Source organism: Leucopleurus acutus (assembly GCF_964270905.1).
Source record: "Leucopleurus acutus genome assembly, chromosome: 16".
In the NCBI taxonomy this organism is placed as follows: domain Eukaryota; kingdom Metazoa; phylum Chordata; class Mammalia; order Artiodactyla; family Delphinidae; genus Leucopleurus; species Leucopleurus acutus.
This window is the reverse complement of record NC_139158.1, coordinates 36,872,905-36,891,494: the sequence shown is the minus strand read 5'-3', so window position 1 is coordinate 36,891,494 and position 18,590 is coordinate 36,872,905. Positions and strand designations below refer to the sequence as shown.

Here is an 18,590-nt window from a genome sequence, read left to right as displayed (position 1 = left end):
CAGATGTCACATTTTCAGTAAGGCCTTCCTTGTGACCCTGTTTAAGGTCACAATCCCCAATACTCTGTATCCCCTCCCCTGTTCATCTTTCGCCTTAGCACTTGTCACTAATATACTCTAAATTTTACTTATTTATCTTATTATCTGTCTCACATCCCTTTAATGAAAGCCCCTTGAGAGTAGGGATCTTTGACTATTTGGTCCACTGCTATGTGCTCAGTACCTAGAAGAGTGCCTGTCACATCATAAGAGCTCAGTGAATGTTTGTTGAATGAGTACATTGCAAGCAGTGTAGTAACAAGTGTTACTAGTAATTTCTGAAAGAATGTTTAGAATACCATAAGGTATGTATCCTCAAAAACATAATTTAATTATGATAGAGGTATACTTGTTCTTAACCTTAATGTCCAAGACCCCTACCTACTAAGTTTTCACTTCCCCACATTAGTTATCACTTAAAGAGAGTGTTGCCCTTAATACAACCCTCCTTTATTTTGCCTAGCATTGCTAAATGTGCTATTATCACCTCCCAACTATGGAGTAGAAGGTAAGACTCAAGAGTAGCATTATAGACCTTCAAAGGCAAGTTCACTGTGGTTTAAATTCAAGTCTGCAGGGCTCACCAGCTTCCCTGTCCTGTGGAGCTATCCTGTTCTAGGATATAGAATGCTAAATGTGACTGAAAAGGGTAAAACTGTTTCATGATCTTTTAAATGTTGTTTCAGGTGCAGGATATTATATGACTTTAGTGAAAAAACCTCACTGTAACACGGAGAAGATTTCTCATCTGATTTATCAACACACACCAAATGCAATTTTCCAGTCTAGCACTGGAGAAGAAATAACATTTATACTTCCTAAAGAGAGCGTGCACAAGTATGCCATACCTGAGACGTCTGGAGTAATTGTTTGCATGTACTGAGTGTACAGTTGTCTCTCCTATCCCTGTCCTCACCAAGGGCACTCGAAGCTATAATGGTCTGGATCCCTAGGCCTTTGGTATTTCCTAGAAAGACACCACACCCCAGCCAGAGTGCACTTGAAAATACAGGACTCTGATCATGTTTCCTTCTCCTTAAAAACCCTTGATGGTTCCCAGTTGCCTTCAGGTTAAAATCAAATTCTTTGAGATGGCTTTAGAGGGGCCCTTGATTGTGTGAACTCTAATTACATGCACCCAAGTAACTGAGCTCAGATGAAGATTTTACTTGATTTTCCTTTAAATTACAGTTGACCCTTGAACCACACAGGTTTGAACTGCGTGGGTCCACTTATACACAGATTTTTTCAATAAATAGGTTACTATGGTACTACACTATCCCCATTTGGTTAAATCTGTGGATGTGGAACATTTGGATATGGAAGGCTGACTATAAAGTTATAAGTGGATTTCTGATGTGGGGTGGGAGCAGAAGTCAGCCCTGTAATTATCTTAGACCTCAAATTGGTTCCCAACACTTCCCTCTCTCCCTCTCCTCAGTCCTCATGTTGCTTTCAGAGAGGAATCTTACCTTATACTTCATTGAGAAAATAAACACCATCCAACAAGAACTCTATTTTATCCCTGTCACAAACCTACAAACTTGCTTGCTTCAACACCAGCTCAAGTACCCACCCAACTCACCTTCTCAAGAGTTCACTTGTTTGATAATTTCCTCTCTCATCTACATCACCAACTTCTCTCTCTTTGGGTCATTTCCATGAACATATTAGTGTGATCTGGAAAAACACTCTCTTGAGCCTACCTGTCTTTCCAGCCACCACTCCATGCCCTGCAACCCTGCACAATCAAAACTCTCTTAAAATGGGATAAGCATGTTGCCTGCTTTATCTCATCACCCATGCATTACTTAGTCTGCTTCACAGTGGCTTTCACACCCTTCCATCCAAACTGGAAAAATGCCTATTCAGATCTTCTGCCCATTTTAAAATCAGGTTGTTTTTTCTTTGATACTGAGTTGAATGAGCTGTTTATATATTTTGGATATTAACCCCTTATCAGTCATATACTATTTGCAAATATTTTTTCCCATTCAGTAGTTTATCTTTTTGTTTGTCAATAGTTTCCTTTGCTGTGCAAAAGCTTTTAAGTTTAATTAGGTCCCATTTGTTTATTTTTGCTTTTGTTTCCTTTGCCTTAGGAGACAGATCCAAAAATATATTGTTACGATTTATGTCAAAAAGTGTCCTGCCTATGTTTTCTTCTAGGAGTTTTATGACTTCTGGTCTTACATTTAGATCATTAATCTATTTTGAGTTTACTTTTGTATATGATGTGAGAAAATGTTCTAATTTCACTCTTTTACATGTAGTTGTCCAGTTTTCCCAGCACAACTTAATTAAGAGACTGTGTTTTCCCCATTGCCTATTCTTGCCTCCTTTGTTGTAAATTAATTGACCATAGGTGCATAGGTTTATTTCTGGGTTCTGTATTCTGTTTCATTGGTTTATTTGTCTGTTTTTGTGCCAGTACCATATTGTTTTGATTACTGTAGCTTTGCATGATACCTCCAGCTCTAGACTTCTTTCTAAAGATTGCTTTGGCTATTTGGGGCCTTTTGTGTTTCCATACAAATTTTAGACTTATTTGTTCTAGTTCTGTCAAAAATGTCATTGGTATTTTGATAGAGATTGCGTTGAATCTGTAGATTGCCTTGGGTAGTATGGTCATTTTAATAATAATAATTCTTCCAATCCATGAACACAGTATATCCACCACTTTGTGTTGTCTTGAATTTCTTTCATCAGTGTCTCATAGTTTTCCAAGTACAGGTCTTTTATCTCCCTAGGTAGGTTTATTCTTAGGTATTGTGTTCTTTTTTATGTGACAGTAAACGGGATTGTTTCCTTCATTTCTCTTTCTGATAATTTGTTGTAAGTGTATAGAAACACAGTAGATTTCTGTCTATTAATTTTGTATCCTGCAACTTTTACCAAATTCATTGATGAGTAATTTTTTTTGTGGCATCTTGAGGATTTTCTATGTATAGTCATTTTCACAATATTGATTCTGCCTATCCAAGAACATGGTATATTTTTCCATCTGTTTGTGTCACCTTCGAATTCTTTCATCAGCATCTTATAGTTTTCTTAGTACAGGTCTTTTGACTCCTTAGGTAGGTTTATCCCCAAGTATTTTATTCTTTTGATGTGATGGTAAATGGGATTGTTTCTTTAATTTCTCTTTCAGATCTTTCGTTGTTAGTGTATAGAAATGCAACAGATTTCTGTGTATTAATTTTGTATCCTGCAACTTTACCAAATTCATTGATGAACTCTAGTAGTTTTCTGGTAGCATCTTTCGAATTTTTATGTATAGTATCATGTCATCTGCAAACAGTGACAGTTTTACTTCTTCCTTTCCAGTTTGGATTCCTTTTATTTCTTTTTCTTGTCTGATTGCTGTGGCCAGCACTTCTAATATTATGTTGAATGAAAGTGGTGAGAGTGGGCATCCTTGTCTTACTCCTGATCTGAGAGGAAGTGCTTTCAGCTTTTCGCTGTCAAGTATGATGTCAGCTGTGGGCTTATCATATATGGCCCTATTATGTTGATGAATGGTCCCTCTATATCCACGCTGTAGAGAGTTTTTATCATAAATGGATGTTGAATTTTGTCCAAAAGCTTTTTCTGCATCTATTGAGATGATCATATGGTTTTCTTCTCTAGTTTGTTAATGTGGTGCATCACATTGATTGATTTGCCGATATTGAACCAACCTTGCATCCCTGGGATAAATCCCACTTGATCATGGTGTATGAACCTTTTAATGTGTTGTTGAATTCAGTTTGCTAATATTTTGTTGAGGATTTTTGCATCTATGTTCATTAGTGATATTGGCCTGTAATTTTCTTTTTTTGTGCTGTATCTTTGTCTGGTTTTGGTATCAGGGCCTTGTAGATAGAGTTTGGAAGCATTACTTCCTCTGCAATTTTTTGGAATAGTTTGAGAAGGATTTTTCTTCTCTAAATGTTTGGTAGAATTCACCTGTGAAGACATCTGGTCCTGGACTTTTGTTTGTTGGGAGGTTTGTTTTGTTTTGTTTTGTTTTGTTTTTATTGATTCAATTTCATTACTGGTAATTGGTCTGTTCATATTTTCTATTTCTTCCTGTTTCAGTCTTGGGAGATTGTACATTTCTGTGAATTTGTCCATTTCTTCTAGGTTGTCCATGTTATTGGTGTATAACTGTTCATAGTAATGTCTTATATTCCTTTGTGTTTCTGTGGTGTCCATTGTAACTTCTCCTTTTTCATTTCTGATTTTATTGATTTGGGCCCTCTCTCTTATTTTCTTGATGAGTCTGGCTAAAGGCTTATCAATTTTTTTATCTTTTCAAAGAAACTGTTCTTAGTTTTATTGATTATTTTCTATTTTTTGTCTTTATTTCATTTATTTCTGCTCTAATATTTATGATTTATTTTCTTCTACTGACTTTGGGTTTGTTTATTTTTCTTCTTCTGGTTCCTTTAGGTGTAAGTTTAGATTGTTTATTTGAGATTTTTCTTGTTTCCTGAGGTAGGCTTGTATTACTATAAACTTCCCTCTAGAACTGCCTTTGCTGTATCATGTACATTTTGGATTATTGTGTTTTCATTTTCATTTGTCTCCAGGTATTTTTTAATTTCTTCTTTGATTTCTTCAGTGACTCATTCGTTGTTTAGTAGCATATTGTTTAGCCTCCAGGTGTTTGTGGTTTTTGGAGTTTTTTTCGTGTAGTTGATTTCTAGTCTCATAGTGTTTTGGTCAGAAAAGATGCTTGATATGATTTCAGTTTTCTTAAACTTACGGAGACTTGTTTTTTGGCCTGGCATTTGATCTATCCTGGAGAATATTCCATGTGAACTTGAAAAGAATGTGTACTTTGCTTCTTTTGGATGGAATGTTCCATATATATATATATATATATATATATATATATATATATATATATATATATATATATATATATATATACACACACACAGAGAAAGAGAGTCCATCTGGTGTAATGTGTCATTTAAGCCCAGAGTTTCCTTATTGATTTTCTGTCTGGATGGTCTGTTCATTGATGTAAGTGGGGAGTTAAAGTCCCCTAGTATTATTGTGTTACTATCAATGTCTCCCTTTATGTCTGTCAATATTTGCTTTATGTATTTAGGTGATCCTATATTGGGTGCATATATATTTACAATTGTTATATCTTCTTCTTGGATTGATCCCTTCATCATTATATAATGTACTTCTTTGTCTCTTGTTACTGTCTTCATTTTAAAGTCTATTTTGTCTGATATAAGTAGTGCTACCCTGGCTTTCTTTTTATTTCCATTAGCATGGAATACCTTTTTCCATCCCCTCATTTTTAGTCTGTGTGTATATTTAGATCTGAAGTCTCTAGTAGGCAACGTATAAATGAGTCTTGTTTTTGTATCCATTCAGCCACTCTGTCTTTTGATGGGAGTATTTAGACCATTTACATTGAAAGTAATTATTGATAGCTTTGTACTTATTGCCATTTGTTAATTGTTTGGGGGTTGTTTTGTAGTTCTTTTTTGTTTCTTTCTTCTTCTTTTGCTCTCTTTCCTTGTGATTTGATGACTATCTTTATTGTTCTATTTGGATTCCTTTCTCTTTTTTGTGAGTATATCTATTACAGATTTTAAGTTTGTGGTTACCATGAGGTTAATGTATAGCAAACTATATCTATATATCTATATCTATAATTTCAAGTTGCTGATCTCTTAAGTTGGAACGTATTTTAACAACCCTGCATTTTTACTTCCCCCCACCAATGTTTACTGTTTTTGACATCATATTTTACATCTTTTTGTTTTGTGTATCCCTTAACTACTTATTGTGGATATAGATGATTATACTACTTTTGTCTTTTAACCTTCCTAATAGCATTATAAGTGGTTGACTTAGTACCTTTACTGTATATTTGCCTTTACTAATGAGATTTTTCCTTTCATAATTTTCACATTTCTACTTGTGACCTTTTCTTTTTGCTTAGAGAAGTCCCTTTAACATTTCTTGTAAAGCTAGTTTTGTGGTGCTGAACTCTTTTAGCTTTTATTGTCTGTAACACTTTTGATCTCCCCGTTAAATCTGAATGACAGCCTTTCTGGGTAGAGTATTATTGGTTGTAGGTTTTTCCCTTTCATCATTTTAAAAATATTGTGCCACTCCCTTCTAGCCTGCAGAGGTTCTGCTGAAAGTCACCTGATAGCCTTATGGGAGTCCCCTTTTACATAACTTGTTGCTTTTCCCTTGCTGCTTTTAATATTTTCTCTTTGTCTTTAATTTTTGCCATATTAACTACAATGTGTTTTGGTGTGGTCTTCTTTGGGTTGGTCCTGTTTGGGACTCTCTTACTTCCTGAACCTGAATATCTGTTTCCCTTCCCAGGTTAGGGAAGTTTTCAGCTATTATGTCTTCAAATATGTCCTCAGTCCCTTTATCTCTCTCTCTTTTCCTTCTGGGACCCCTGTAATGTGAATGTTAGTACACTTGATATTGTCTAAGAAGTCTCTTAAACTGTCCTCATTTTAAAAAATTCTTGTTTCTATTCAGCTTGAGTGATTTCCATTACTCTGTCTTCCAGTTAGCTGATCCATTTTTCTGTATTGTTTAATCTACTGTTGATTCCTTCTAGTGTATTTTTTACTTCAATTATTGTATTCTTCAGCTCTGTTTGGTTCTTCTTCATATTTTCTAACCCCTTGTTAAACTTTTCACTGTGTTCACCCATATTTCTCCTGAGTTCTTTGAGCATCTTTAGGATAATTACCTTGAACTCTTTATCAGTTAAGCAACTTCACTTAGTTCTGTTTCTGGGGTTTTATCTTGTTCCTTCATTTGAAAAATATTCTTCTGTCACCTCATTTTGCCTAATTCCAGCTGTTTTTATTTTTACGTTTTTGATAGATTGGTTACATTTCCTGATCTTGGAGAAGTGGCCTTAGGTAGGGGACATCACATCCTATGCATCCCAGCAGTGCATTCCTGTCTGGTCACCAGTGCTCTATGCTCTACAGGTGTTTCCTATGTGAGCTATGTGTGCTCTTCTGTTGTGGCAGGCTGACTACTATGGGCAATCTAGTAGGTGTGGCTGACTTCCAGTCCAGTTGTTGCCAGGCTCCCACAGAAGTTATTTACCTTCTCAGCACTGTCCGCAGCGAGCTGTTGAGAGGATTCACAGAGTTAATAAATGGAAAAGGGCTTAGAATGGTCCCTGGAATTTCATAAGCACTCCAAAAATAGTACTGTTATTTCTTCTTGCTCAAAATAAAAGAGATTAATTAATATTTACTTTGTATCTGCAATGTGCTAGATGTATGTTTGATTTATCCTTACAGAAAGTTTTTTTTTTTTTTTTTTTTTTTTGCTGTATGCGGGCCTCTCACTGTTGCGGCCTCTCCCATTGTGGAGTACAGGCTCCAGACACGCAGGCTCAATGGCCATGGCTCACGGGCCCAGCCGCTCTGCGGCATGTGGGATCCTCCCAGACCGGGGCACGAACCCGTGTCCCCTGCATCGGCAGGCGGACTCTCAACCACTGCGCCACCAGGGAAGCCCCTTACAGAAAGTTTTTGAAGTAAATGCTATTATGCTCATTGTTCAAGTTCAGAGTCATGAAGCTAGAGAGGGACCGAGTTGAGATTTGAACAAAAATATTCTAGACTCCATAGCCCATGCTTTTTCCTCTGTAGAAAGCCAATGGTGATAATGAGGGATTCACCTTCCACCTTTGAGGAATAAAACTGTTCTTCCATCCCAGGTTTGAATCTCTATTTACTGACTTGGAACTGAGGCAGGAAGAGCTGGGCATTGCCGGCTTTGGGGCCTCTGTCACCACTATGGAAGAAGTCGTCATTCGGTAAGCAAGTACAAAACTATAGACTCCAGGAATCTTAGGGTTGGAAGGGATCTTAAACATTGCCCTGTGCTTGAATCCTTTCTATAACATCCTCACTGAATGGTCTTCCAGCCTCTGACTAGTACTTCCAGTAATAGGGATATTGGTTAATGCAGAAAATATTGAATGTAATATCACCCAACAAACAAAATTTTAACATAAATTTCTAGGAATGAAAATCAAAAAAAATATTATACCAGTTGGGATACTTTTGATTGTAAGTAACAGATAACCCACACTCAGCTGGTTTATCAGGAAGGTTTATTATTTCATTTAAAAAGATTTCCCAAGTTAGGGCAGCTCTGAAATTGGCTGATTCATCCACCAAGCTATTTGAACGTAATGAAGCAGGGATGCTGGCTCAGTGCTAGGAAGGCTTTGAGGGAGCATTCCAGGTAAACTACCCAAGAGGCCACACTAGGCCATAAAGTGGCAAGAAGAACAGGTGAGTATTTTACCCAGTCTGGTAATATTTGTCTTCTAAATGGAATATGTAGGCTATTTACGAGTATTACTTATGATATATTAAAATTTATATCTATCATTTTATATTTTATACTAGTCCTGCTTAGTCTATATGGCTTATTCTCTCCCTTTTCTGGATTATTTTTTCTCATTCTATATTTTCCTCCCTACCCCACATCAACTGGAAACTATATATTCTTATTTTAGTGGTAAGCCTAGATATTGAGATACACATATGTAATTTATCAAAGTGTCAGGTGAATTAGTATCTTTCCTCTGCTTCTGGAAAATACTAAGACCTTGGAACACTTGAATTTTATTCACACACATCCCACCATCACCAACTTATATACTATTATTATATATTTTACTTCTCTTTTTTAACTCCACAAAACATTATTGTTGTTTGGGGAAGACAATGGTCATTTAAATTCATGTACATAGTTAGCTCTTTCTGTTTTCTCCTCGTGCTTCTCCAGTAACTTTCCTTCTGCCTGCAGTACATTCTGTACTACGTCCTTTACTGTTTTTATGCTGGTGCCAAACACTGTCAGTTATTTTGGTCTGGAAATGATTTTATTTCTCCCTGATTTTTGAAGGATATTTTCCTTGTCCATCCTTTTGCATTTATTCTAACTGTAGCCATATATTTTAGGTGTATTTCTTATAAACAGAATATAGCTGAAGTTTAAAAAAACATTAATTTGTCTATCTTTACTTTTTAAATAGAAGCTTTGGTCCTTTACAACTAATAAAAATTCTAGTTCATTTGGTTTTGAATCTACCATGTTATTCAGTGTTTTCTATTTATCCCACCAATTCCATATTCTCTTATTTCCTTTCTGGTCTTTTGGATTGATTTAGTGGGTTTGTTTTTTTTTTTACTTTATATTTTCTCCTCTGTTAGTTTAGAATTTGTAAGTTATTTTGCTGTTCTCTTGGTGGTTATCCTAAGATTACAATGTGCATTTTTAACTTATTAAAGTTTACAATAAACTAGTACATTTACCACATTCCAGACAATGCAAGGTACATAGCACACTTAAATTCCATTTATTCTACTTACAGAGATATGTGCTATTTCGTTCAACTATTGCAATTCTGTGTATTTTTAAAAACCCGTAATACATTATTGTTTTTTGTGCAATCGGTATTCATTTAAATTTAGCACATATTTATAATCTCGCTTATATGTGGAATCTAGAAAAATGATACAGATGAACTTATTTGCAAAGTAGAAATAGAGACACAGAAATAGAGAACAAACCTATGGATACCGGTGGGGGAGAGGGGGTGGGATGAATTGGGAGATTGGGATTGACATATATACACTATTGATACTATGTATAAAATAGATAACTAATGAGAACCTACTGTATAGCACAGGGAACTCTACTCAATGCTCTGTGGTGACCTAAATGGGAAGGAAATCCAAAAAAGAAGGGATATATGTATATGTGTAGCTGATTCACTTTGCTGTACAGCAGAAACTAACACAGCATTGTAAAGCAGCTATACTCCAATAAAAATTAATTTAAAATAAATTTAGCACATATTTACCCTTTGCATTTTTCTTTAAACCTTCATTCACCCTTAAGCTTCCATCTGGAACTGTTTTCTTCCTGCCTAAACAATATCTTTAGCGCAGATTTTCTGGTGATAAAGTCTCAGAGTTTTTGTTTGCCTGAAAATATATTTTTGGCCTTCGTTTTTGAAGGAATTTTTCCTTGATATAGAATTTTACTTTAGCAGGGTTTTTTAAGCACTTCTACAATGTAATTCTATTGTCTTCTTTTTAAAACAGATTTACTGAGGTATAATTTACATACTGTAACATTAATCATTAATTCATACCATGAAGTTTGATGGCTTTTAGTAAATTTACAGAGTTGTGTGACCATAACCAAAATCCAATATTAGAACATTTTCATCACTCTGAAAAGATTTTTCATGTTCATTAGCAAACGTTCCTTGTTCCCATCTCTAGCCCAAGGCAACCACTAGTTTACTTTCTGTTTTTATATATTTACCTATTCTGGGCATTTCATAAGAATGGAATCATTTGGATTCATATGTAGAAAATCATATAGTATGTATTTTATGTCTGGCTTCTTTCACTTAGAAGAATTTTTGGAGGTTCATTCATGTTGTGGTGTTTATAATAAATACTTGTTCTTTTTTATTTCTGAATAGTACTCTATCATATGGATAGATCACTTTTGCTTATCCATTCCATTCTATTGTCTTCTGGCTTCCATTATGTCCACTTATATGTCAGCTGCCAGTATTATTATTATTCTTTTAATGCAATCTGTCCTTTACCTCTGGCTGCTTTTTTTTGTTTGTTTGTTTTTGGCGGTACACGGGCCTCTCACTGCCGCAGCCTCTCCCACTGTGGAGCACAGTCTCCGGACGTGCAGGCCCAGCAGCCATGGCCCACGGGCCCAGCCGCTCCGCGGCACGTGGGATCCTCCTGGACCGGGGCACAAACCCGCGTCCCCTGCATCAGCAGGCGGACTCTCGACCACTGCACCACCAGGGAAGCCCTCTGGCTGCTTTTAATATTGTTTTTTCTTTGTTTTAGGTTTTCAACATTTTTACAGTGATGTGCCTTTGTGTGGTTTTCTTTGTGTTCCTCTGCTTAGGATTTTTACCACTTTTCACAATGTGTTTCCTGATATTGGTCAGTTTTGGAAAATTCTCAACCAATCTCTCTTCTGATCCTTCCTGTCTGTCCACTCCTCCTGGGACTACTACTTATGCATGATTTTTCCCTTTCAGGTGCTCATGTCTGTTATACTCTTTTTTTGGCTTGTATTCATTATCTATTGCTGCATAACAAATTACCCTAAAACTTAGCAGCCTTGAAACAACAAACATTTATTACCTCACAGTTTCTGTGGGTCAGGAGTCCAGGAGCTGGTAGATAGGTGGTTCTGGCTGAGGGTCTCCTGGGAGGTGGTTGTAGTCAAGCTGTTAGCCAGGGCTGCAGTCTCTAAAGGCTCAACTGGGGGAGGATCCACTTCCAAGTTCACTCCTGTTGTTGCTGGCTGACCTCAGTTCCTTGGTATCTATTGGCCTCAGTTCTTCACCATATGGGCCTCTTCCCAGGTTGCTGGAGTGACCTTGTGATATGGCAACTGGCTTCCCCCACAGCGAGTGATCAGAGAAAGAGAGAAAACGTGACCAAGATGGAAGCTACATTCATTTTGTAACCTAATCTTGGAAGTGACATTTTTATCACTTTCGCTATATTCTGTTCATTAGAAGTTAGTCACTAGGTCCAGCTCACAATCAAAGGGAGGACATTAGCACAAGCAACAGAAGGAAAATAAACAGGTAGAACTACATCAAAATAAAAAAGCTCTGCACAGCAAACAAAATGATTCAACAAAATTAAAAGACAACCTACTGAATGGGAGAAAGTATTCGCAGACACTTATATGATAAGGGGTTTGTATCCAAAATATATAAAGAATTCATACAACTCAATAGCAAAAAAGAAAAAACAATCCAATTTTTAAATGGGCAAAGGGCCTGGATAGACTTTTTTTCCAAAGAATATATTCAGATGGCCAACAGATACATGAAAAGGTGTTCAACATCACTAATCATTAGGGAAATGCAAATCAAAACCACTATGAGATAACACCTCACACCTGTTAGAATGGCAGAGAGACTGGAGATAACAAGCTTTGGCCAGGATGTGGAGAAAAGGGAACCCTTGTGTTCTGTTGGTCGGAATGTAAAATGGTGCAGCCACTATAAACACTGATATTGAAGGTTCCTCAAAAAATTAAAAATAGAGGGACTTTCCTGGTGGTGCAGTGGTTAAGAATCCACCTGCCAATGCAGGGGACACAGGTTTGAGCCCTGGTCCAGGAAGATCCCACATGCCACGGAGCAACTAAGCCTGCACGCCACAACTACTGAGCCTGTGCTCTAGAGCCGATGAGCCACAACTACTGAGCCCACATGCCACAACTACTGAAGCCCATGTGCCTAGAGCCCGTGCTCCACAACAAGAGAAGCCACCGCAATAAGAAGCCCACGCGCTGCAATGAAGAGTAGTCCCTGCTCGCCACAACTAGAGAAAGCCTGAGCGCAGCAACGAAGACGCAATGCAGCCAAAAATTAATTAATTAATTAATTTAAAAAAATAGAACTACCATATGATCCAACAATTCCAGTTATGGGTATATATCTGAAGGAAATATACTCACTACCTCAAAGAGATATCTGCACCCCCATGTTCATTGCAGCATTATTTATAACGGCCAAGTTGTAGAAACAACCTAAGTGTCCATCAGCAGGGGAATGGATAAAGAAAATGTGATTCATAAACACACACACACACACACACACTATTTGGCCATAAAAAAAAAAAAAAAGAGGAATCCTGACACTTGCAACAACATGGATAGGCCTTGAGGGCATTATGCTCAGTGAAATAAGTCAGACACAGAAAGACAAACACTGTATGATCTTACTTATATGTGGAATCTTAAAAAAAAAAACACCTCATAGAAACACAGAACAGATTTGTGGTTGCCAGAGGTTGGAGGTAGGGGTGGGGGAATTGGGTGAAGGTGGTCAAAAGTTCTAACCCTCTAATCACTTGTTTTTTTTTCCCATGGCAACCAACCCCCATCCTTCGGCGCTTTCCAAAAGTCATCCATTAACATAACAAAAGACACTTTTATGGCTCTCATCACTTAGAAATTTATAAGGATTTTAGGCGCTCTATTCCAGAACCAGGACAAAGATCAAATACATATTTTTTATTATCAATCACAATAATCACAAAAGGTAATAATAAAAGGTAATAATAAAAACTTCATTTCCTCATGATTTGGCCACATTTTACTATTATCAGTGCTCTTGAGGTTATTTTTACATCTACTTACATCTGTATGATGGAAATGTTATGTTGATAATTTGAAATCAATCATGGTGAGAGTATTTACAACATGGAAATTGATAAACACTATAAATTGGGGTTTAATTTATTGCTTTGATTGTCTAGATTAAAAAAGTAATGACTGAGAAAATGTTAATAGTGTGAATTAAGCTTAAAAGTATGTCATATCTGAAGCAATTTCATTAAGAATAGAATTTGAGGAAATACTCTTCCAGTATTAAAAAAATGTTACTCAATCCAACAAAAATGTTGCTCACCTCATGGATGAATGAGTGAAGTTCTGACATACATCTTTGTTGTTTCACTTTTATCTTAATCATTAATGTTACTTAAACCATCAACCAATGTTCTTGTCAGAACTACAGAGTACCACACACTACTGCCTCCCGCCCACAGCCACATAAGGGCACCACCCTGAGAGCTTACCCTCCTGCCCCAGTCCAGCCTTCAGACAACTGCAGCCTGGCCAATGGCTTGATTACAGCCTCAGGAGAGACCCTGAGACAGAACCACCCAGCTGAGCCACTCCTAAATTCCTGACCCTGCGTGAGATCATAAACGCTTACTATTGTTTTAAGATGCTAGGACCTCCCTGGTGGTCCAGTGGTCCAGTGGTTAAGACTCCATGCCCCCAGTGCAAGGGGAGTGGGTTCAATCTCTGGTCAGGGAACTAAGATTGCACAAGCTGTGTGGCAAGGCCAAAAGATTTTAAAATAAATAAATAAATAAATATGCTAAATTTTGGGATAATCTGTGTCACAGCAATAAATAACAATTAATTCACTGTCTTTTGCAGAACTGTACTAGAGGGAAAATGAGTCACCGGTTTACTGGATTATTTTGTTGTGACAAATTCCCAGCAGTAGAATAACTGGCCCAAAGACTATGAATAAAAATATGTTTCTTGACCTAACAGTTTGCTGCCAACAATGAATACATCTTTTTGCCTTGTTGTGTGTGTGTGGTGGGGGGGGTGGGGGGCAAACTTTTTCTTAAAGGGCCAGATAGTAAGTACTTCAGGCTATGTAGGTTTAGTGGCATAATCAAGGGTATTACGTAAGTCACTTAGATAACCATCTAAACATGTAACCATTTAAAAACGTAAAACCCTTTCTGAGCTGGATTTGGCCTACTGGCCATAGTTTACAAACCCCTGTCCTAGAGCGTCAGCAATGCTGCATTTTATAATTTATAGTTTTGCTCATAAAATAGATATTTTTGTTTTAGTTTGTATGTGGTATCTTTTAAGGAAAATAATGAAATCTATTTATGCTAGTGTTGCCTCAGTTAATTCAGTTCTTATTTAGTGCTTATTTAAGAATTTTCTAGCCAGTATATACTTGCTAGCAGTATGGAATCTTGGTGCAGCTCTTTTTTCTCTCATTATTGTCCTAACTTATTTTTTTTATATCTTACACAACTTTCATTCTTTAAATCCAAACAAAATGAAATGTGTTGTGATTTTGAGAATTTTTATTTCTTTTTGTTTCTGGTTTGGTTTAGGGTTAGTAAGTTGGTAGATTCCAGTATAGATATGCAAATCATCAAGCTTCCCTCCTTCCATTCTCACCCTCTGGTTAGCAGAGTTCCTGTTAATAGAATTAAATGTCTTCATTCAAGGATTTTCTCAATACAGTCCAGCCTACCAATCCAACCAAACACTGGGGTGAGCAAATATTTCAAATGCATGCAAGAAAGCAGATTTTTATTTCAGTCTTGGAATCATGATATTATTCTGTCAAGAAGTATATATCAACCTTTAATAGGGGCTTAAGAAAAAATGTGCAGATTTTAGGCCTAAAATATTGGCTCTGCTGGGTTTCAGCAGTACCATGCTCTTTGCTCCACTTCAAAGTCAGAATGCTGGTGTTTTCTGACTAGGATCAACACAATGGAAGGGAGTATCAGAAAAGATCTAGAAAAAGTCGTGGCCATTCCTTTCACCAGGAAGAAGAAAGAATAAAAGCATTAAATCTACTGGCCAAAACCCATACTTAATCTTTCTTTTTAATTTTTCATTGTGAAACAGATCATGTATTGTACCACCTGGAATTTAAAGTTTTAAAAATATATTCTTATGAAGTACATGGACATTCTTTTAATGCTTAAAAAAAGAATATTGATATGCATTTTATATAGTGGTCTTGATTTAGCTATCTATAAGGTATGTTGCAAAATAATGAGAGTGGTTTTCGTGGGTTAGTGAAGAGATTAATCTGTTTCATAGTCTTAAATCACCTATTCAAGGGGAAGCTGCCATTCATGGAGCCTCCAAGTTGGAAAGGGTCTTGGGGGTCATCTAGGCCAGTGCCTGTTTTATACAGGAGGCTCTTCTCCAACCCCCAGGAAGGATCTATCCGGCCTCTACTTGGCCAGGCTTTGCTTTAGCAAACAGGTCTGGAACCTTCCCAGGAAGTATTTCTCAGAGCACCACCTCTGATGAGTTATTAGCAGTGCCTTTTAATGAATGTTTGAGGGGAAAGGAGCTTCCATCATGTCAAATGTGGGAAACTTGGGGGGTGCTTGGTAGAGACTTTCAGGGATTTTTTGGTATTTTGAGAACAAGGAACACTGGCACCTGAGGCTTGAAGGCCCCGCTGCCTGCCCCAGCTAGTGCAGCACTACAGACAAGTCGGGTGGGAGCATATGCAGTGCCCACCTCCACAGTCTGCTGCCTCTGGGCCCAGCACTGGATCTTGGGATCTCAGTGCACACGACTACACACTTTGACATTTACTGTCAATGCCACAGGGACATCTCTGTGCGTGTCCTGCATACTTACACAAGTATACCTGTAGGATACATTACTGGAAGTAAAATTTCTAGATTAAAGACTGTGTGAATATCAAATTAATTTTATTCACTCAGCTAATTTGTTTTCTAAAAAGAGTTATACCAAATTAAAATGCCAGCAATGGCATTTTCCTCATATCCTCATCAACTTAAAATTTTTGCCAATCTGGCAGGTAAAAAACAATTGTATCATATTTATATTTGTTATCTGTTTAGGCTACTCTTCCAGACTCTTTCCAATCTGTGCCTTCTTTTTCTGCCATTAAGTGTTAATCAAATAATTAAGTCAAAGAATTTTAATCTGAAGCAATTTTTAACATCATCAAAATGTTAGACACAATATGAGAGAATACATTGGACGTGAGCCACGTAACTGCCTGCCAGCTTCTACCTGTGACTATGTTAATGTTGTTTCCCCCTTTTTTTAAATTGTAGTTCAGCCTTCTCTGCCAACAGTTCTATGCCATGTTCTTGAAAAGGGCTACATATTCTTGGTGCAACTCGATGATGATGCTGTCAATACAGATCCTGGTACCTCTGGTGATCCTTATGGTCAGCCTCTCATTCCTCAACTTCAGTACAAGCATGGAAAATGTCCCATTGGAGTTGACCCTAAAAAACATATGGTCAAACTATTGTTCCATTCTTTATTTCTCTGAAATCCAGGCTGGGTCCTCAGCTTTCAGAACATTTTACAGATATGCTCATGGCTGAAGAACAGATTCCTCTGCAGCTGCTAAGTAAGTACCAGGCCCAGGAAAACAGGGCAGGAAACAGGCCCATTGCTCCTTGTAGTGAAGCCATGTGCTTCCAGGCCACGTGATGCTCCCTGAAGTCAGAGTGAATAGCTAGAAGTCTCAGAAAAACATCTTTCAAAAACCAAACGACAGGAAAGGGAGAGTTCCTAGAAATGAGACCAAGTTGTGTCTTTCTAGGGACTAAAGCATGTCCAAAAATGAAACTGATAAATTTTCTGTTACATTTGAATGTATTAAGAAGAGATTTACACTCCCTCCCACAAAGGGAGTTTGTGGATGACTTAGTGATAGATGTAGAGAAAACTAAGCAAATGAGAAAAGGAGAACGTTATTAACTTCAGAGGGGGAAAGTTGTACAAAAAAAGAAACATGTCATAATATACTGCTTGGTTCAGCTGTGAATAATTTTTACTTTGTCATAGTAACATCAAAACTGACTATTGATTGAACTGAATTTATGATACAACTCTAGGAGGAGGAGAGGGGAGGGGAAGGCCATAGGGGGCAGGGATAGTCATAAAAGAACAAAGTCCTTGCATCCAAGATAGGATGTCAATAGAGAGATGGGCTATTTAGCAATCCAGAGAAACATGAACTAAAAGATTTCAAAGTGGTTGCCTCTGATGAGCAGGTACCAGGGATGGTGATGGGTAGGCCATGGCACTGCCATTTCTCATTATAAGTTTTATATAATTATTTGATTTTAAAAATTATATTCATGTGATATTTTAATTTAAAATAAAAATTTTAAGCATTTTTTTTACTAAAGTAAAGAGACCAAATGCAGAACATGATGTAGCAAAGTGGTTGGGATTACAGTGACCTACCTCTCCAAACCTTGGTTTCCTCTCCTGCAAAATGGAAAGAATAATAAACCTTGCCTCACATTGTCATCGGAGGATTCCATGAGAGAGTGCCTATCATGAGCTTTGCACACTGTTAACACTGGCACTCAGTAACCTTCAGCCACTGGTACAATTATCATTATTGTGGGTATTTTGGTTTTTTTTTTCAATTATCATTATTGTTGTTGCTGTGATTGAAGGTCCCTTCCAGCACTAAAAATTCCAGAATTCTAAGTGGGTCATATATTTCGCCTGGCACTGTGTGCTGGAAGTCCAGTGATGAACAGTATTATTACCAGCCCTTGATCAGCTTCTAGCCCAGAGATCATATGGATAAGTGACAGTAGTTACAATACAAAGGAACCGTAAGTGATGATCTCAGAGACATGTCTCAGCCTTGGAGGGCCAGAGGATGCTCCAGAGTTAGGAGCCTAAGGTGTGAATAGGTACTGATCCACAGCAGAGGAATGTAACCCAAAGAACATTCCAAACCATGAGAAGAGCATTTGTAAGCATGGGGAACGGTGAGTCCTTAGGCATGGCTAGAACTTCAAGACAGGAAGCGGAGTCTGGATAACAGCTGGGCACTGTAGGTCGTGTGCAGGAGGTTAGCTTTATCCCGAGAGCAGGGGGGAGTCACTTGAAATTGTTGGGTAGGGTGTGTGAGATCAGACATGTCCTTTCACATGAGACTGGAGGGACTGGATAGGAGGCAAGGAGCTCTGTTAGAGCCACACAGTCCAGGCAAAGGTGGTGGGGCCTGGGCTGCGTCAAGGCCGTGGGGAGGAGGGGAGTAGACAGAGCTGAGATTTAAAAGATGACTAGACAAGACTTTTTTATACTGCTCCAGTCAATGAAAGGAAAACTTTCTTGATGCCCTGGGGTCATGGGGCTTGGGCAGGAGGCAGCCC

The 18,590-nt window shown here is 37.6% G+C and overlaps 1 protein-coding gene across 1 annotated transcript in view; it reads left to right on the top strand.

Moving 5' to 3' along the window:
- The window catches only part of LOC309973486 (ATP-binding cassette sub-family A member 17-like), a gene marked incomplete at both ends in the record, with an annotated part of 91,520 nt that overhangs the window by 51,573 nt on the left and 21,357 nt on the right, over positions 1 to 18,590 (top strand). Inside the window, 5 exon segments of the mRNA XM_082857778.1 lie at positions 726 to 876; positions 7,760 to 7,858; positions 14,787 to 14,949; positions 16,512 to 16,691; positions 16,693 to 16,816. Of these exon segments, the coding sequence (XP_082713904.1) occupies positions 726 to 876; positions 7,760 to 7,858; positions 14,787 to 14,949; positions 16,512 to 16,691; positions 16,693 to 16,816 (717 nt within the window).